Genomic DNA, 19033 nt, shown 5'->3' with positions numbered 1-19033 from the left:
GTGTTTGTTTCCTGTTCTGTTTTCACTCCCCTCCCCTTCACTACATGTTTCTTCTGACACTTGTTCCTGCGGTGCAACCTCACCTACCCCGTCACCCCGTGTGAACCTGTGCTGCCCTGCACCTCCTGGCCTGCCCATCTACCCTACCTATAAAACCTGCAGCAGTGAGCAACCTGTCCGTGTCCAGCATCTTCAGTTTCCTTCTTCTCCTGTTCACCTGACTCCAGAGATACACACAACCATCTGCTCCCTGTACCTTATCAACTACTTTCATATCCCCAATGTTTACTCTGATATATGGTCTGACACCCAGTCTGTGTAAGCGCGTGTGTGTGCGTGTGCAAGCATGCTTGCGCAGAAATGTTTGAGTGTAATAGTAAGGGAAGGTGCTGCAGGGCACAGTACCCAACCACAACCAATTTTAAGACTTTCATTTTTCATGATTTTTCCCTTCGACCCCTGAAAACCTCATCTCTTTACATTCCTCCTCTGCTCCCTCCTGTCTTCTGTGTCCCTATTCTACCTGAAGGCGAAAGGGACCTACAGCACCAGTGGCAGCATTGAGCCATACCTCTCTGGTATCAAAACGGGCATTTTTTCAGGCCGAGTGGCCTCTCCTGCGGCAGCATTTGTTCCTGGTCTGAGGAAGTACCCCCAGGAGGGGGCGATGCCTGCACTTACAGCCTCCTCAAGCCAAGCAAAGGCCCTCTTGGCAAGCCTATCTGCTTCCGGCCTGAGCGCTGAGGCCTTGCTCCTTTCCTCCGCCCTTCGTCATCACCGCCTTCTACGTGAGCAGCGAGCCTCCTCCCTGCCCCTGCCCAGCAGCCAATCCTCCTCCCCTACTCCAACTGCTACCTCCTCCTCTTCATCCTCGCCAAGCACCCCGACTCCATCCCTATCTCCCTCCTCTCCCACCTTTGGTTCCTTTGCCTTCTCCTCTGGAGTTCTCAAGCCCAGCAGGCGTAGCCTCGACAGCTCCAGCCTCAACAGGTCCAAGGATGGTGGCAACAAGCCTGTGAAAAAGGACCTTTACCCTGGCAACAAGTGATGAATAGGAGGAGGATAAGGACTTTGGATACAGTTCTCAACCACAACCATCACATCATGAACCATAAAGATGAACTAGCTGCATTATGGAACAATATTCTTTATATTCCAGTTCTTAGAAGATTTTTTAATTTTTCTTTTCTTGTTTTTTTCTGCTTCCTTTTATTGCACAGTCTACCACAGTGTAAATGGAGTCACAGTTTTCTTCACGGACAAGTTTCCTACTCTGATCCAGTACCTTAGCTCTACTGCAGTTCTCCCACAAAGTCATTCTGTCACCTTCCCAGATAGAGAGTGCACAAACAGGCCTCCTCTCCCACCAGCTACGTGCTATAAGCTGATGTGGTCTGGCTGTATTTGCTGACAGCACCATTCTCACATACATACTCTCAGTGGGTTGTTAGTGGCATAGTTGAAATATCTAGACGGTGACTTTGATCATATAGAAAAAAGAGCTGCAATAATCACCAAGTGAGTTCAGTAGTTGTGTGTGTTCAGGATAGTAATGTTTTGACTTACCTGCATCACTTGACAGAATGTGATTCCACTCGGAAAACAAAAAAAATATTTAAAAAAATCTGAAGGTGGCCAAGGTGATGAACGAGGTTTCAAGCTGTTTAGTGTTAAAAGGGCATTTGTGGCTTTTTTTAAATCGCCTGTTTTAAACTCTAAACTGGTGCTATGTTTTCCCCTCTGTTTGTATAAACTGAGCTTACACAATTGTTCTCCCCCTCCTGTCTCGGAGTCGGCTTTAATTTAATTTTGCATTTTAATCTATATTTACAACCCTACAAACGAAATACTTGCATCAGCAATTAGGGACATTTAAAGTAGATATCTAATTGGAAAACTGGAAACTGCAGCACATTCACAAGAATGCAGAGAAGGCAGCAGTCCTGAAATAGCACAAGTCTTTTTAAAGAAACGACAAAGAGGCACGGTTTCGCAAACAGAAGGGAAAAGTGCAAACGATGAATTGTATTCAAATGTTGGTTTTCATATGTGTGTATTAACTAGTTAATTATGACAATCAGGATGTTTCCACAGTAGCATCTTCTAGGTTGCTCTGGCATTACAGAGCCTGACATCACAACCCATCCCAAAGACTTAAGCACACACACTGAAGAACAACACACAAACACACAGTCTCTCTCACACACACACACTTGAAAAAGCAACCTGTACAGCACAAACTCAACAATTTATTTTTTTCTTTCAGCCAACCTCATGTGAATAATCATCATAGGTCACATCTGTTTCACCACTTATAAAGAGCACTCTGGTAAATTATGCCATATTAATCTGATCTCACCAGATCTACAGACTGATAGATTCTTTCTTTTGGGATACTTGAGTTCAAAACTAATCACATCAAAGTTTAGGCCTTATTGTAAAATATAACACATTCTGTAAACGAGCAGATGACACAAAAAGCCTAAAAGTGAGTCTTACAAACCAAGAGCGACACGAGAGGAAAGTATTGAAATTTAAAGCAAGCACAGTTGACTCTCAAACACAAAATCCCCAATTAACGAGAATTAACTTTGTAATTCTTTTTAATTATGACAAGCACAAAGGACGAAGCATTCCCATATACATTTGATATGCTACACATTAGATTCCAAGTATCGCTTTGGTTATATTACCTGCATTTTGAATCATGAACCTTTTATGAATGAAGGCCTTGGTGTTTCTCAATGATAGAAACTCAAGTTGGGATTATTTTCAAGCACATCAAAGGTGTGTCAGTGTGAACCCTGCACGAGGAACCTCTTTGGAAGCTGCCTGTCCTGCGTGTTTGCCTCGAGGCAGCCTGCTGGGGAGGTGAAGTAGCTGAATGGACCGTAACCGACAAAGTGATTCTTCTCAGTGGTTCTCCAGCATGACTGTGTGAAATCGATGCTTTGTGGCATTGAGGTTTAAAACATGCGAAAAGGGGCTCATGTCAAAGAGTAGGCAGCTTTAGGAGAGGGGATTAGTTTGGGGACACGTGTTTGAAGGATACTTTAATAAGGCCGGCTTTGACTCGTCCTGTATCCATTGAGAGCGCTTGTGAAATAAAAGACCCAAAGAGATGAGAGGAAGGGTCTGACAGCCAGAGGGCACTTCTTTCCCTGCCCTCTTCACTTTGCATTCTTTGGTGTGAAGGAGCTCTGAAAGTCAAAAGTGCTCAGCTGATGTTATCCAAGAACAAAGTTTGACGAGCCTCAATTATGAACAATGTGTGCAATATATAATTAGCGCTCTTGCAATTTTACCAAGGCAGTGCTCTTTGCCTTTGACATACTCCTGCCTGCTTATCTACAAGGACCTGTAACCATGTTTTTCCCAGTGCCTCTAAGACGTTGCTCCTGCCAGAACCCCCCAAATGATCTTGTATTACAGTAGTAGATCAGCAGCAATGACAGAATAACCCTTTTACCCAAAGAAGAAGCTGCGAGAACTGGTTTGTTCCCATTTTTCGCAGATAAAAGAAAACGGCACTTGAAATGCAGTGTGTCAGGTTGCAGCAGTGGCATTTGACTAAACACTCCCCAGCTCTAACAGTGTGCACAACTGCAAGCTCGCAGCACAGCAAATTAAGTCTCACCCCTGGGTGCTCTGTAGCTCTGCCAGGCAGGTTCAAGCCCCGGGTTTCATATTGAGTGAAGTCAAATGAAAGAAATTCACTTACTCATGCTGTTCCACACTCAAATCCATAACTCTCCAAGTTAAATTTGCTGCATTTGCGTCTGGTGAGCAATGGGGAGGAAGCATGCACGCTTGGCTGCTTTCCCCCAAGTAAAGTCTGAAATGAAACCCTCCCAGAATTGCGTGACAGTGCTCTCTGGACTTTTTTTTTTTCAAGACAAGTGTTAGCGGGCTGTGATTTCAACATGGCTGGAGCTTTAGAGGGCATGTCGAAAAAAAACTCACAGTGGATGCCTCTGGCAATCAGAAAAACTCAAACTTGAAATGAAACATAGAAGAAATATACATATATAAATATATCTAAGTGAGATGTTTGTGTATGATAATATAATTGTGAAGAAAATGTGATATATATATATATATATAAATATATATATATAGGCCTAGATTAAATTATATACTGTAAAATGTCATCATATCTTCTGTTTTATATATTAGTGATCATTTTGTACAGATTTTTCTTTTTTTAATTCATTGAGAGATATTGCATTTCACACTGAGATTATTTATTCATATGCAGAACATTTTTATATTTGTTTAAAATCTCTGTATAGATAAGAGTTAGCCTCTGTAATATACTCTGAAGTTAGTTCATTTTTAAATTCTAAATTTTTCTTTACGAACACCAAGTTAGATTTTATGTAATTTTAATTTGTAAAGAAAAAACACACAAAAAAAAAGCTTTTCCCTGAAAATACTCGTCCAGCTCGTGTACACCTTTGCCTCTTTATGTGAAAGGTCACTTTAAGATATAAGAGGCCGGACCGGTGCCTGTGTGTTGGGCTTATTTTGCTACTGTTGTTTTATTTGGGGAAGGGTACTTTTTTCTGTAACTGTGATCAGTTTCTGTTTTATTTTTAATTTAGTTTTTTTGTTTCTCCCCATTCTGTGTCGTGATGATTGACCTGGTATTAATGATACTGGAGATGGTCGGAAACAGATGTAGTAACTGTGAGTTTGTGGGCCTGAAAGCGTCATACAAGGCCTTGCTGCTTTGAAAAAAAAGGAATATTACTTGGCTTTAATTTATCTCTGTGTCATGCTTGCCTGTGAACAGGGATGGCAGGAATGTGGATCCTCAGCGCAGACAGATTCAGGCAGGTGGAAGCTCATTTTTGTTGCTTATATTGCTCCACCTGTTCCTCTGAGTGGCTTTACATAGCAGTTATGCTAAACCATAAATGTAAAAAAAACAGAAAGTTGGATTAATAAGGAAATTATGTGGAGTTTTATGACTTTAACCTTTTATCTTTTCTTTTGCCATTGTATTTTTTTTTTTTTAAATATAATGAATCTACATTCTACAGTATGTATATGAGATTTTTACATGAATGTGTGGATGTTCCAAACTCTTGGCATCAAAAGTAGAAAAACAAAATTGACTTGTAAATAGGCCAAGTCATTCCTAGCGAGTTTAACAAATTGTTATGTCCAAAAGAAGATGTTTAAATAATAAACTATGACGATGGGTACAAAGGTATATACAAAACAATGCATGTATAGTCTCAAGCAATCGCACGGTGATTTAAAAAAAATATGTTGTCTACATGTTTTCTCAGAAATGTGAGAATAAAGCAGAGAAGGGTTCTATGTTATAGGTTTACAAACATGAAGGATGAGACATTATTTTGGTATGTGTGACACGGGCATGTTCAGTCTTACTGTGACGTTATGTGACAATGATGATAGTGGCTGAGAGTGCGAAAAGGAGTCAGGAATGCTTGAACGCACCCCAACCAGAGAAGTCACCAGTGATGGTGTCCTCTTTCCACAGAGTAACTCTCCCATTTGTAGAGTAGTGTGATATAAGAACAAAAATAATACAGAAAATAGATCTATGATATAATGATACATAAATTTAAAAGCCTACTGATACTGGAGATACTAATTTATCAGTGTGGATGCCATGATATTCTGTGAGAAATGTGTGTGTTTTTCCTGTGAGAAGACAGCAGGCAGTTGAACCTGCCTTCTTTTGTACATAAGTTGCTGTGATTGTGTGTCAAATAAAGTGCAGCTCTCTTGTACAGTCGTAGTGTCTGATCTTGCTTTAAACTGCCTTGTCAGCAAGTGAAGCGTTTTAGCCTTTATTATGACAGGAAAGCTGGGAGAAAGGGAAGACAGGCAGCAAATGCCCCTGAGTGGGTTCAGACCAAAGCCTCTGCAATAGTCCTGTGGCATATGGCATGCCTGCTCAATGTAATATCAAATATTGCATTATATGACAGATCCAGTAATCACAGACCTCTGAGACTATGGTCACAATGGTTAAAAAATGGTTTCTTTTAAAAAGAAAGTATTTTTATTACTGAATGGGTAACAGTATACCAGTAATACAAGTTTAATACAAATCCATTAGAAATACTTAAATGGTTATGTTCTGTAACATTTCAATTAAAGTTTATGGACTGTTTATTATTAAAATATTTCCAACTTTATATTTACAGAGCAAAATGACACTAATATGTCGTTAATACACACTGCCATATGGCTAATTGTAACACAATTGTATATACAGAATGTTTAAAACCTGTCTTCTGCTTGAATTTTAATGAGTAAGTCCAGTTACAATTGTTTAACAAAAGGAAATTTGTAAAGAAAAGAAAAAACTGGCTTAAGTGTCCTGGCGCTGGGCTGGCCGACGACCGTCTGCCCGCCTGTATGGTGAGTTCCTCAGATCTAATGAAAAACAAAGACAGATGTGCATAAATGTGAGGGTGGAATTTCCCCTTCATTTAAACATCAAATACTGCAGCAGACAAACTAAAAATGATTCTCAAGCAAGAAGCATGTTACTGTACCTGTGATGATGTCCTCCAGTGCACCGTCCTTCCCCTCGCGTACTGGCGGTTTCACCTGCCTCTTCTTCAGCTCTGCAATCAGGTCCATCTGGGGCATCTTAGGCATCATTGGGCCCTTTAGAAATCACAAAGTTAAAGAATATTTTGAAGTACATTTCTGAATGACTCATATTTTACACTATTTTATTTAATATAGGCTTTAAAAAAAACCTATAGATGACTACACACTAGCAGTATGTATAGTTTCTTACCTTTTGTGGTCCAGCCTTGTTTGGAGATGGTGACTCTTTAACCTCACGGCTCTCGCTCTCCATTTTCTTTTTCTGTTCAATCTCTTGCTGTGCCGTCTGCATTCAGACAAGGGACAGAGAATTAAAATATAGCTCACGAGTTATAAAGGACAAATATCAGAACACTACCACAGAAACTCACTTTATAGGCCTTTATGAAGCGCCCAAACATGGGGAAAAACATTGAGGGCTGCGTGGTTTTTGGATTCTCTCCGAAGTACTCCACCACAGAGCCGTAAGCCTCCTGCACGCAGAACAGTAGATGAATATGTTTCAGAATATGATGAGACATTATTTAGAGTTGAGAGCTTGATAAGAACTTCAGACAAACCTGTGCTGTCTTGCTATCTTTGATTAAAGTGTCCAACTGTTCGCTATTTGTTTTAATGAATTCCTTCAACACGGGGCTGTCATCCTGCACCAGGAACTCCTTTTTGGTCATCTCCATTCCTCGCTCTAGAGAGCGGATATCTTGAAGAATGCTGTCAAGAGAGACTGGCAAAGAAACACAAGTGAGTTTAAACTTTTTAGCAAATTAAAAAGAAGGTTGATTGGTCAGCCTGAGTGTGTGCATGTACCAAGGCCTGCCTTGTCTACAAAGTGTAGCTCGGTGTGGAAGTTGACCAGGTCTGGGTATTTTTCCTGGATAATATTGGTGATGAAATGAAGTAACGTCTGTGAGCGGTCAGTGGATTTGGTGTCCAACAGCTGAAATATGAAGATAGTGAAAAATGTCATTGAGCTTCCATAAATTGAAAAGCAAACAAAATTTTAAAAAAAAAACACTACTTACAAGATCGAGACTCTGCAGTCTGAAACCACAAGCTGCACCTCTTTTACTGCTGTTCATGTAGTTACCGAATGCAAGAACAATCTGAAAGGAAATAAATGGGTTAAGAGAACCAAATCTTACAGTTAGATGCCTCATTAGCATTCATACTGTTTTACTTACCTCTAGGATCTTTTTTAGTTTGGTTGAAGACTTGAGAGACATGGATGCAGAAATGATGGAGTTCAGTTGCTGTGGAGTTTAAAAAAAAAGAAGTATGTATGTGAGTAAGTATGTGTTTATAATCCCTTTCAGCCCAAGTTACAAAGCATTTAACAGACTGACCGGCTGCAGCCGTTTGACGCTGTCTGGAAAGTTGCCCATGAAAGTCAGAGTGTTTATTCGCTGGTTGAGACGAGGAATCTTCCCAAAGCGTAAAATAAATTGGTCTTCGTTGGTCAGCTCATCCAGTGGACGGCCATCTTTCTCATAGTTAGCAAGAAGCTTCATCTCAAAATCTGATGGTATGAATGGTTCGAGCAGTTCCAGGAAGTCTATGGACAAAGATTGCTGGTCGTACCTGTACAAACGAGGGTTAGAGTTAGTGTAGGCAATAAACAGTGTAAGAGGCAGGGTGAAGGAAGGAACAGAATATGCCATTATGGCAAAAACATCTGCTGAAGGTCAGTAATGCAAAAGTAAGCACGTACATTTCTATGGCCGTGCAGATATCGGCCGGGCTCATTCCCCCCTTGCGTAGAGTGATGGCCAGATTTTTGGCTTTATTGCCATCAATCAAAGATGTCTTGGTGGGGGCTTTTGAGGTCATCTTCTTCTTAACCTTGGACAGGTCAGCTGGGTTACCCTGGGCCCTAGTTTTGAAATGTTCCTCAAACATTTCCATATTCAACTCCTGAGGTAGACAAAAAAAGAGCCAGGGAGTGTGCTCATATTAGAATTTCATTTTCTTTCAGGATATAATTTCTGCTGTATGTAAAAATGCAGAAAGCATATTCTTACCCCCAAGACTTGCTCATCATCTAGCTCGTTGAAGACTGTGCCTGTCACTTGGTTTGGTTTTAATGCCTGCCAGTTTAACAGAGGCATCCTGAACTTGGTCTGAATAGGCTTCCTGCTCTTAGCCCCTGAGAAAATAGAAAAACAAGAGGAATGGTTAACACTTTTCTTTCAGCATGTTTCTTTTTTGGGGGGAGGGGGTATTCAGCATTCTCCTCACCAGAGTCTGCAGATGGTGCTCCAGGAGGCGGTGGTGGTCCACCACCAGGTGGGGGAGGTGGGGGTGGGGGGCCAGCTCCAGGGGGTGGAGGAGGAGGTGGGGGGCCAGCGCCAGGGAGAGGAGGTGGAGGTGGGGGGGCGGCTGCAGAGCCAGAAAGAGGTGGAGGAGGAGGGGGTGGTGGTGGTGGTGCAGGACCTCCTGGTAGAGATGGAGGTGGTGGAGGTGGAGAGACAGTCTGCTCTGAGCCACCTGGAAGAGGAGGCGGTGGCGGTGGCGAAGGGATGCTAGATGACGGGGAGGTTGGAGCGCTGGCTTGGTTGGCTGGGGCTGGGCTTTGAATGTATTCAACGACTGTGACAGGCATGACTTGGACGTCCAGACTTCCTGAGGCTGTGCGTCCCACTCGGATTAGCCCTTTGTCCTGCAGCTCCTGGATCTTCTGCTCTAGCTCTGAAGGTCCCTGAGGGCCAGTGATACCCAGCCGCTCCCTGTCCTTCTCCCTCTCCCTGTCCAGCTCACGCTCTCTTTCCCTCTGCTGCAAACTGCTAACCTGGGAGCATGACTCTCGCAGGCTTTCCTACAAGGGACAAGTGCACAGAGTTGTAGCATGGTCAAGTTTAATTGAATACTTTTGGATTAAACCTTAAAAAGTGGTGACAAAAACATAAACAAAAGACAGTTTGCTATATGGTTTTATGCCATCATATTTTCTTTTGACTTATTCTAAATCCAAATTCAATGATGGGGTTTTTCCAGACATAACTACTGGGCAAAATAAAGTATCAGCCATATACTGCTGTTAAATAAAAAATGATCACCATTTCATACATTTTGTCATTTTCTCCTGTAGCTGTTATTAAGTTGATATTGTAGTTTGAAATAAAGGGCGGGGGGGGGGGGGGGGGGGGGGGGGACCACCTGGCGTTACCATGCTCAGGGTTATGCTCATACCATGGCAAAAAAAAGTAATTTCGACATTTATTTTTTTTACATGCTTTTAACCTTATTTAAACAAATCTGTGTAAAGATTACATATGTTCCTTGGCTAACTCGAAAGCAGCACTTACTTTGAGCAGCTCAGCCTCCTTTGTGGCTTGCATGAGCTGAGTCTCCAGTTCAGTTATTCTCTCTGCTGTCTGGTTCTCAATCTCCTGAAGCCGTGCACTCAGCTGCAACACCACACAAGCAACACTGCTTCAGCACGATTTCACGTAATGTGCAACAACATTGCCTCCGTTTATTCACTCAGATTCTTCTATGCCAACCTGAACGTTGTGATCCTGTAATTCATCCACATGCTCCAGCACCCCTCCTCTGTTCTCAGCATCCTCCAGCAGAGCTCCCACATCTAACACATTGTCCAAGTAGGCCTGGATCTGGACCTGCAGCTTCTCGCTCTCTGTTAGCTTCAGAGTCTAATACACAAAGATACACACTATTGGTACATCATAGGAATAAATTATCACTTACAAAATATCACAGAACATGATTCTATTTTAATTAAAAAATAGAATGTAATTTATGAGAATGAAACATGAGGTTTTAAGGCTAAATTTAATATCTTAATGGCAGAAAACAAAATGTCACCATGCCATTTATCTTAATATTAGCACTAATTATACTTTGTTTTTTTAATCAAAGAAACGCTACGTCATTTGGAATACATTTCCCTTAACTGTGAAGTGAGGAAGTGAGTGTGTGACAAAAAAGTAGAGTAAAAGTATAAATAGAGTCATTCAGGATGAAGAGGCGACAGCTGAGTAAAAGAGGAAGAAAGTGGGCATTAGAATTGAACATCTGGATACTTGAAGTTGTAAATTTATCAGAAAAGTGAATATTTAAGTGCTATATTAAAGTATTTTTCTTTCTCACTATAGGCTTGAAGTTGTTAGAAAGAGACATTATAAATTAAAAGCAAAGAAACCCCCTATGAATTCTTTCTCCAACACAGTGCACATAAGTTAAACTTCCACAGGCCTGGTGCATGCACTAATACCCCTTTTGTACCACAAGATGGTGTAGCAAGTCTTTGTCACCTCCAGTTAACATGAGGGGGTGTGGAAACGCCAACAAAGAAGCAGATTGTAAAAGGACAGGTGTCTAGTGAACTGGATGGCAAACAATGATTCATGCACCCTTATCATCACCAGCATGAAGTTCCAAAAAGCAACTATGTCTGGTTTATAAATGATAAAATCGGCAAAACAAGAGAAAACATCTGACAAGCTTTCTACCGCTGGGGACAGCTGTTGGAGTGCAAAGGAATAAATGATCATTTCGACTACTGAACTGGCACTGCTTCTTCTAGTCTGGTAAAATTAAAGCAGTTAATGCTAATATTTTCCATGCGGTGTTAGCTTGTAAAGAGAGAGTACATGGTATCTGTCATGAAAGTTGTTTGGCTTTGTTAATAACTCAACAAGATGTTAAGCGACTGACCTCTTGTCAGTAATACAATCTCTGTACATCATTATCACTTAATAGTTATCTACCAAACTTTTAACTAGGTCAGCATCTGTGCTTCCGTTTAACACTTATTGTACTTTAGACTAACACAGAGAGACAACTATTGTCTCTATCAATCCTAAAACCAGTGTCAAAAGATACATTTCTATTAGCTGGAGCTTTTCTGGTCATATGAGGGACTTTAAACAAAATATATACACACCTCTAGATACTTGTCTAATCCAAGGTGAGTGAACTCATATTGTAGATGGACACGGAAGTTCATGTTCTCCACTGAATGGACCACAATGTTTATGAACTGCATGCAGGCAACCTTTGGGTAGAAACATTGAGAGTTAAATGTCGTTCATGCACACGATCTCTTGGTGAAGCTGCATCCAGTGGCCGTGGTACCTACCATGAAGTCAATGTTGTTGTCATCATTGACGAAGTACTCCATGAGCTTCTCAAAGCGGTTCTTTTCTTTGCTCACCTAAAAAAATAAATAAATAAAAGCTTGCTAAATATGTATTTTTATTATTGTGAATATGGGAGGATTAAAAATAATGTGTTAGCCCACCTCAGAGAACATTAATACTGAGAGTATATTCTGCACCTAAGTACGGTACATGAGTTCAGTCTTAAACATAAACATGCATGACTTCTAGACATGTGCTAAAATTGCGACCATAGTGCATGTGAGCAGTAGACTGTTAGTCATAAGATGAGCAATGAAAAAGGAGAAGTCTGAACTAATTAGATGACTGAACAGTCAAAGTCAAATAAGGCTCTTGCAATATGAGGAAATTGCCAGAAAAAAAAATTATTTCACCTCTTTAAAATTGTCAAAGGCAGAGAGAATGATGTCGTGTCCTCCTCGGACGAGACACACGGCAGCCAGCAGCTCCAAAACAAGAGCTTTGGTCCTGCCACGACAGAGGAGGATGGGTGAGATGTGGATGCAGACAGTTAACACACTTTATCTCACAGACAAATGCGCTCACCTGGGATTCCTGCTGTTGAGACTGAGGGTGATCTCATTCACGCAGCGTGGGTGAGTCATCACCAAATTAAAACCAGACTAAAAGCAGACGGAAGATATATAAACAGCTGTTCACTCCAGAGGAAATGTGATCAAATGTACTAGAAACAAGAACTGTTTTTTTTAGCAACCCAGAAAACATGTCATATACTGTGATAATCCATTTTAAAGACAGCATAGGAATTAAGTGACTTTATTAGACTGTGTGCTAAAGCTTTACCTGATAGTTCATGATGGCTCGCAGGCACATTATGCACACATGTACATCATCTCTCTGGTTGTTTATGTGGGACTTCTTATGCATCTTGTTTACCAGAGTGGTGCTTATTCTGTGAAGCAGTAATACATGTTGGAATACATGTTTGAGGGAAGAGAATCTCCTGCATGCGCAAATGATTTGAAGTCGATGCCAGGATATGGTAAGATATGCAGTGAGATACTTGTAGCTTTGACTTCTAGGGTTTTGGACAGTAACTGTGTTTGACAGATGCTGTGTAGCACAACATGGAATGAAGATAAAGGATCAAAGACGAACTAACAAACAGTTAGATGACCATGTGAGGGGATCTGAATGAATGAGAGCATGAGAATGTCAATGGTTATCTTTTTTAAGAGGAGGCTGTGCTGTAGCACTGTTTCGGTTAAGTTACTAAACCTAAACCTATGTTTCATATTTTAGAGTTATAATCTTATAAGCTCTAACTTATATATCAGTTAGAGCTGTCACTTTATTTGAGAGTATTTCTATTTCTGGGCTCACAGATTTCCTCAAATTCAATCCTAAATATTTATACATCAGCAACGTCTTAAAAGAAAGAGAGGTGTAGCATGGCACAGTTCTCACAGCAGTGGAAACCACTGTGGTACTTATCAGTACCGCAGAAGTTCGTGGAGTTTTCACACCACTTCTGCTTTGCATGAGTCTATTTTTTGACAGTGTGTAGAGCTGCTTATGTTTAAAGTCCATTCTTCATTCAAAGGGATTTGAACTGTGCGACATCTCTGAAACCATCTCTGAAGGTTACCTTAGTAACCTTTCAAGTCTTGGGTTTCTTACCTTACAGTCAGTGCACGAGCTGCTCTGGTCATGCCATGTGACTGATGGCTGCTGGAGCTCTTGGTCAAGTCTTCCATTGACCTTTCTGCTGATTTTCCTCTGTCTGACAGGCTGCCTCCATTTTCTATAGCCTCAACCTCAAACCTTAAACGTGTAAAAATAGACATCTTTTTAACATAATCTATAATAGAATAATTACGTTTCGAAACTCAGTCAGATTCTAAAATAGCATTCATGTCTGCTTAGTACTCACGAGCTGTCACTTTGTGCGTAGGACAGGTATTCCACCAGAACATCCAAACCTTTATTCTGTTCATTGAGAAACTCCTGGGCCCATCTTCAAAAGGAAAAGTAAATCATGAGGAGTGACCATATGAAATAGATTCTGTGCCCAGACTGGATTTATAGCCAAAGATTGTAACTTTAGAAAGAAAACAGAACACAGTCCTACTCTAAATATGGAATCCAGCACAGTCAGGTGATTTTCTTTTGCAATCTTACATTTTTTTTTGACAAGTTGCACTATGAAGGAAAAAAATGCAACAAAGTCAAAGGGCTAAAAAAAAACCCAGACTATTTCTGCACTGGTTTTACCAACTTTTCCACTTTATGTACAAATGTAACAATACATTGAAGCTTTAAGTACTGTTTCTGTAAAAGGTTGTATATAAACTATATATAACTGTTGGTGCGGTGAAGAACCACTTCAGCAAAGGTGTTGATCACCAGCTGAAAAATATCAAGTGAAACTAAAACAGCTAAATGGTTTATGTAGGTAAAGTGCACAGACAGTTTGCAGTTTCGCTAAAGTTCACCTTAAATCGTCTTTTAGCGTTAATTGATAAAGATTTTCAGGTTGGATTGCATGAAACTGCTATAAAAATCTGGAAAACATACTTGTGGCGCACCAAAAACCAAAATAAAACACATTACACCTTAAACACTGATAAACCAAACAGAAGCTCATGAAACAAACAGGCTTACCCAATGTGATTGGTCCGAAGGGATATCTCCAAATTTTTAAGGACCTGGGTGGCATCTTGGATCCTTTTCTTCAACTAAAAAAGCAGAAGAGGTTAAAGTCACTGATGCAGGTACATGATGCACGCATATGGAGGTGATACATTTGAAAGAACAAAAATGCTTTCTACTGACCCTACGAGACACCCCTCCTTGATCCTGGTAGAGGCTTTTGATCTTGGTCAGGTAAGTGGATGGGGGGCTCTTCACCTGGAAACGCTCCTGTGGGAGAATATTTTACAGAGGATAGAGTCAGCACATGCTGAAGTAGAATTAATTTAAGCAGCGACCCCAAATAATGACTGATCCAGAACCATATATTACCAGCAAGCTGCATTTGAAGTTATTCTAGTAAATACAACGAGCACAAACCGCTCTCTGTTTCCATGCCGACGCCTCCATCAGTTGCCACCACAGAAACTATGTTGCAAGGTTTGCAAAGACTCTCCCCGTTGTGTATTTGCGCACTTTATATCAACTCTGCCCCCAGTGGAGCCAACGCTGCAAGAATCGTGTCCATTTTGATGGCATATGTTACTCATAAAAAACAAATAAAAGCTCTCACCTGATCACAGACCAATTCCCATTTCTTTTCATTGTCGTATTGACTCAACAGCTGGAGTTTATCTGGAGGCAAGTTCATGGAACTCTGAAAGAAGAAAGATGTAAAGATATAAAATGGGTTTTAGAATTTACATGAAAATGTATTTGGAGTACAAAAAAAATCAACTCCATCTCCACTGATATTTAGCAGAGAGATATTATACTATATGCTATAATTTCTTCGTGTTTCCTGCTCATGTAACAATATGCAAAACAACAATACCTCAGATGCACTTTCAGCATAAAACTGAAAGGCGGTAACTACCTACTGGTAGCAGATGACTCAGTGTTTACGTGTATGCATTGATCGTTGCCAATAGGTACCGATGTGTTACACGCTTTCAGTGTGTACTCAAGCTTCAGCAACACTTTTATTGACTTTTTAAACAATATGACCCATGTTTAGACATTATCTGTGCAGTCTGTTTCAGCTTTAGTAAAAATATCTTTTTCGGTCATAAACTGCACGTAATATTTCTGTTATTTTCTGAACTTCATAAAGACCTTTATACGGACCAAGTATCCATGATTCCAGTGTAGGTTGACTTTTGAGTTGGCATACAACTGTCCAAAAGGGCAGTTTCACACTGAGTTATCAAACCTACAGGGACATGTCATGTGCTAAGGTTATTTCCCCATTCACAGAAACTGAATGAGAGGAGGCTGTTGTTGTTGTTTGTTTTTTTAAAAAAAAGGTCAAATTAAAAGGAATAAGATACGTCAAGGCATTGGTGTAACCTTGTGCTGAACATTGGGGGGGTCAAGATCTCTGTCTAAATAAATCAGGGTAAATTCCCAGATGATTAAACATGCAACTATTTTGCTGGTAATAACTGAAATGAGTAAAGAAAATTAACAGCCTATTTATATTGGTTGGGTCTGATTATGGGGGGGGGTCATAACATAATTAATAATTATGCCCCTGCATCAAGGAAAAAGGCTTCACTCACAAAATGAACTTACTTTCTTTGATCACTAATTCCCTGTAATTATTTATGTCTCGCTTAAAGATATTTTTTCACAGTCGTCTCTCACATTATTGCAGCTGGTACTGCACTGGTACTATTTTTCATGTAGCTGATCAAAAGCTTGAATCAATGTGATCATTTACAGCAAGTTTCAATAATTTCAGTTGATGTTGGGTGTGGCTTTTGAATCTAGTTTTGTGTACATTCGAGCAGCGGTTTGACATCTTCTGTGCACTTTTTTTTTCTTTAAAAAGGGAGGAGTGAAAACGGAAATGATCTGATGCATTGGTGCTCGAGGAGATGAGGCTCCTTCCTTGGCTGATGTAAGGGAGAGGTCTTGCTGTGGTTTTGTGGTGCTTAAAAAAATGGTAATGTGAGTGCCTCGCATTATGAAGTTTATAGCTTCTGATTTAGTTGCTCAAAAATAAAAAATACTCACATTTTTCAGTAATGCAAAAAAAAAGAAAGAAGAAGGAGAAGAAGGTTCGCTTCTCGTTTCCTTGCTGGTGAGGTCACCATATAATCTCTAGTCTGAGGTTTGACAAGTGACAAGTATTTTACTGAAGAAGGAAGACACTCGAGAGGGTGTTGTCATTTTCCGGAGAGCACATTTTGTGTAGATATTGATGAACTGTTAACCCTGGCTCTAAACGGTATTATCTTGCATGAAATTATAATGATGTTTCCATTCAAGGTTTGTCATATGAAGCAGACATGGTGTGAATTTTGACTTGTTTTTAGAATAATCACGGTATGCTGTTCCAATCAATGTCATTTTTGAGAAAAGACGAATAGTTTTAGTTGGAATAGTTGCATGGATTTATATTTGCTGTGTAAAGTGTTTGTTTTTTACTATATAAAAAATAATTCTCTAATTGCTCCCCACCTTCTATAAAAACACAAAATCATTATTTTTATATACACTAAATTTGTATGTATGCTAAATATTTGCTTGAAAGGTTAAAACCCATGTACAACTGCACTGAATAACACTGATCCTGCTTTTGTAATTTAATGTTTTGTTGGGAAAGCCTATGTTAAAGTACCATCCTAAACTTTGTGGCATAATATTATTGATAATATCAGGCAGGTGCTTTCCTCTGTGGTATAAGCCAGACTCATGGAAGCCACACCCTACAACTCATGGGTCTCAAAGGATTTGATACCAACATCCAGATGTTCAGCGGCAGGACAACCTCAGGGGTTGACAGGTCAAAGAATCTTCAGTGGCTTTAAGTAGATGTGCCCACTTCCAGACTAGTGGTTTTAATGAGTGTGGTTAAAATGTATATCTAGACACTTAATGCTGTAAATCATCTAGCACATAAACCACAATGTCAGACATTATAGAAAATTAAAAATGAGAACATTGTAGGACAAACTGAACTATTTAGATGTAAAAATCTGGAGAACTTGAGCCTTGAAAAAGTAAAACTCTTAACTCATATATGTTACTGGCTAAAATATGTCAGATTAACATGACTGTTTACAATATAGTGTCTTTGTTTCACTTTTGTAGATCTGTATTTTTTTTCTTAGCATTACTAAAGAAAAAACAAATCAAAAATCTTATAGTTAACTCTATTTTTTCATTAAAAAAAGGTAAAGAATAAGCCAGGATTAAGATAGTCTAAGCATCATGGTTTGATATTTTGCGCAACATATAATCTAAAAGATCGTAATACTTGAAGTTTTATCTTTACTAACTTGTTGTGAGACTGTTGAAAGAATGGTGAAACAGTTCCTTTCCGGTTCTGTGGCCTCCGTCATGTAAATGCATTGCTCAACTTCCCATTTCAGCCTGCTGTTGTGCATGCATTTATCAAGCAGTTTCTGGCTTGAATTTTTCTAATCAAACCATGAAGAATTTGGCAACTTGTTGACAGGATTGTCATTGTTTTTATCACTAAAGTGAAATTTTAAGTAACTGATGGTATTTGTGCAACTTTGACTGGACAAAATGACAGACCATTAGACTCTGACTGAGGGTCTAACGGTCTTTCTAACGTTCAGCTCTTTCTTCTCACTTGACAAATAGCTTTATATATATTATAGATATACCTAGAGAGTATAAGAAATGAAGTAAAGTACATATTGGAGTCTATATTAGAGCAAAGTAAATTTCCAAAGAGTGAAAGACCAGTCACTTTCAAACTTGGGTTATTACTTTAACAATGTAACAATGTAAAATGAAAGCTGATTTGATACGTGTTTTTTGTGATCCTCTTAATCACTTACTTACTTACTTGCGCAATCGCCCTTACATATACAAACCAAAACTTTGTGCAAAATCTGCCTGATTTCATATCCAGTAAGGGTGTATGGCGTGTCATGCTCTCACTCACCAGAACCGTGTTGAAGCGATCCTCCAGCTCCTTCTCTGGTGGCATGGGAAGTTTGGGTTGAGGAGGCTGCTTTTTTTGCAAGGTTGGTGCAGAGTCATTCATTGCTGAAGCTGCACTGACTGAGTTTCTGGCCTCTCGACCTTCGGCCGGTTCATGCTCCAATCCCCCACCAGCCGCATTCCCCATCACTAATCTCCACAAGTAATCCAGGGGGACTGATTTACGCAAACTGTTTCCTCCAGGAAATCACCGTATCCACAAGCAAAGTGACAAAAGATGGTCACTTTGAATTACAATAGCAAAAAGGCCTAATCAAACCAAGTCTAGCGCCTCTAGGGCAGTCTACATTAATTCTCAGCTTTACAAAATCCGCCTCACACCCAAGGACAGGGTGGGCAATGAAAAGAGAAAGTTTATCCTCATGGCCCCCTTCTCCTTAAGTTGTCTTCAAGTTCCTTTTGAAAATGAGGTGATAAGTCCTGTTAAGGCCTGTTAGAAAGAAAAGTCCACCTATGCCTCGTGCACTGTTGTCTACATTAGTTGACCGAGAACTCCCTTAAATAGTTTAGTACCGAAGCCTGCGCGTGAGAGGAAGGCGGGCAAGGAGTGTGACACAGTCAGAAACCACAGAAGCACAAAAGCAGAAGAGTAACTTCCTGTGCATGACAGCTATAGAACCTGGGGCGGAGGACATGGTGGAAGATAAACACGTAACCAT

At 40.1% G+C, this 19033-nt stretch overlaps 2 protein-coding genes across 2 annotated transcripts in view; one reads left to right on the top strand and one right to left on the bottom strand.

Annotated features, from left to right (window-relative positions):
* The window catches only part of LOC146388270 (SRC kinase signaling inhibitor 1-like), a 110884-nt gene extending 105119 nt beyond the window's left edge, over positions 1–5765 (top strand). The window contains exon 22 of the mRNA XM_084925459.1: positions 1226–5765. Coding sequence (XP_084781585.1) covers positions 1226–1411 — 186 coding nt within the window. The 3' untranslated portion in view covers positions 1412–5765. The remainder of the gene's footprint in view (positions 1–1225) is intronic.
* Positions 5081–18929, bottom strand: fmnl1a (formin-like 1a). The gene is made up of 25 exons (XM_084925458.1): positions 18316–18929; positions 14965–15048; positions 14535–14621; positions 14364–14437; positions 13633–13716; positions 13380–13523; positions 12543–12651; positions 12285–12361; positions 12113–12206; positions 11699–11773; positions 11504–11614; positions 10101–10250; positions 9903–10004; positions 8836–9412; positions 8619–8743; positions 8309–8511; positions 7944–8178; positions 7782–7850; positions 7623–7703; positions 7408–7537; positions 7161–7324; positions 6972–7073; positions 6791–6886; positions 6540–6654; positions 5081–6417 (listed from the first exon to the last, which is right to left on the bottom strand). Exons 1-25 carry the CDS (start codon positions 18499–18501, stop codon positions 6353–6355), a joined length of 3339 nt encoding a protein of 1112 aa, XP_084781584.1. The 5' UTR covers positions 18502–18929; the 3' UTR covers positions 5081–6352.
* Positions 18930–19033: the final 104 nt, after the last annotated feature.

This window comes from Perissodus microlepis, chromosome 4, assembly GCF_051167445.1.
Source record: "Perissodus microlepis isolate ML-2025 ecotype Zambia chromosome 4, ASM5116744v1, whole genome shotgun sequence".
Taxonomy (NCBI): Eukaryota; Metazoa; Chordata; class Actinopteri; order Cichliformes; family Cichlidae; genus Perissodus; species Perissodus microlepis.
This window is presented reverse-complemented; position numbering and strand designations above follow the sequence as displayed.

Excerpts from the sequence above, each read along its gene's own strand:
- fmnl1a (XM_084925458.1), bottom strand. The coding sequence starts at position 18,501 with ATGGGGAATGCGGCTGGTGGGGGATTGGAGCATGAACCGGCCGAAGGT. Across the intron at positions 7,704-7,781 it reads AACTAAAAAAGATCCTAGAG|ATTGTTCTTGCATTCGGTAA; the intron begins GTAAGTAAAACA and ends ATTTCCTTTCAG. Across the intron at positions 6,655-6,790 it reads ACAAGGCTGGACCACAAAAG|GGCCCAATGATGCCTAAGAT; the intron begins GTAAGAAACTAT and ends TGATTTCTAAAG.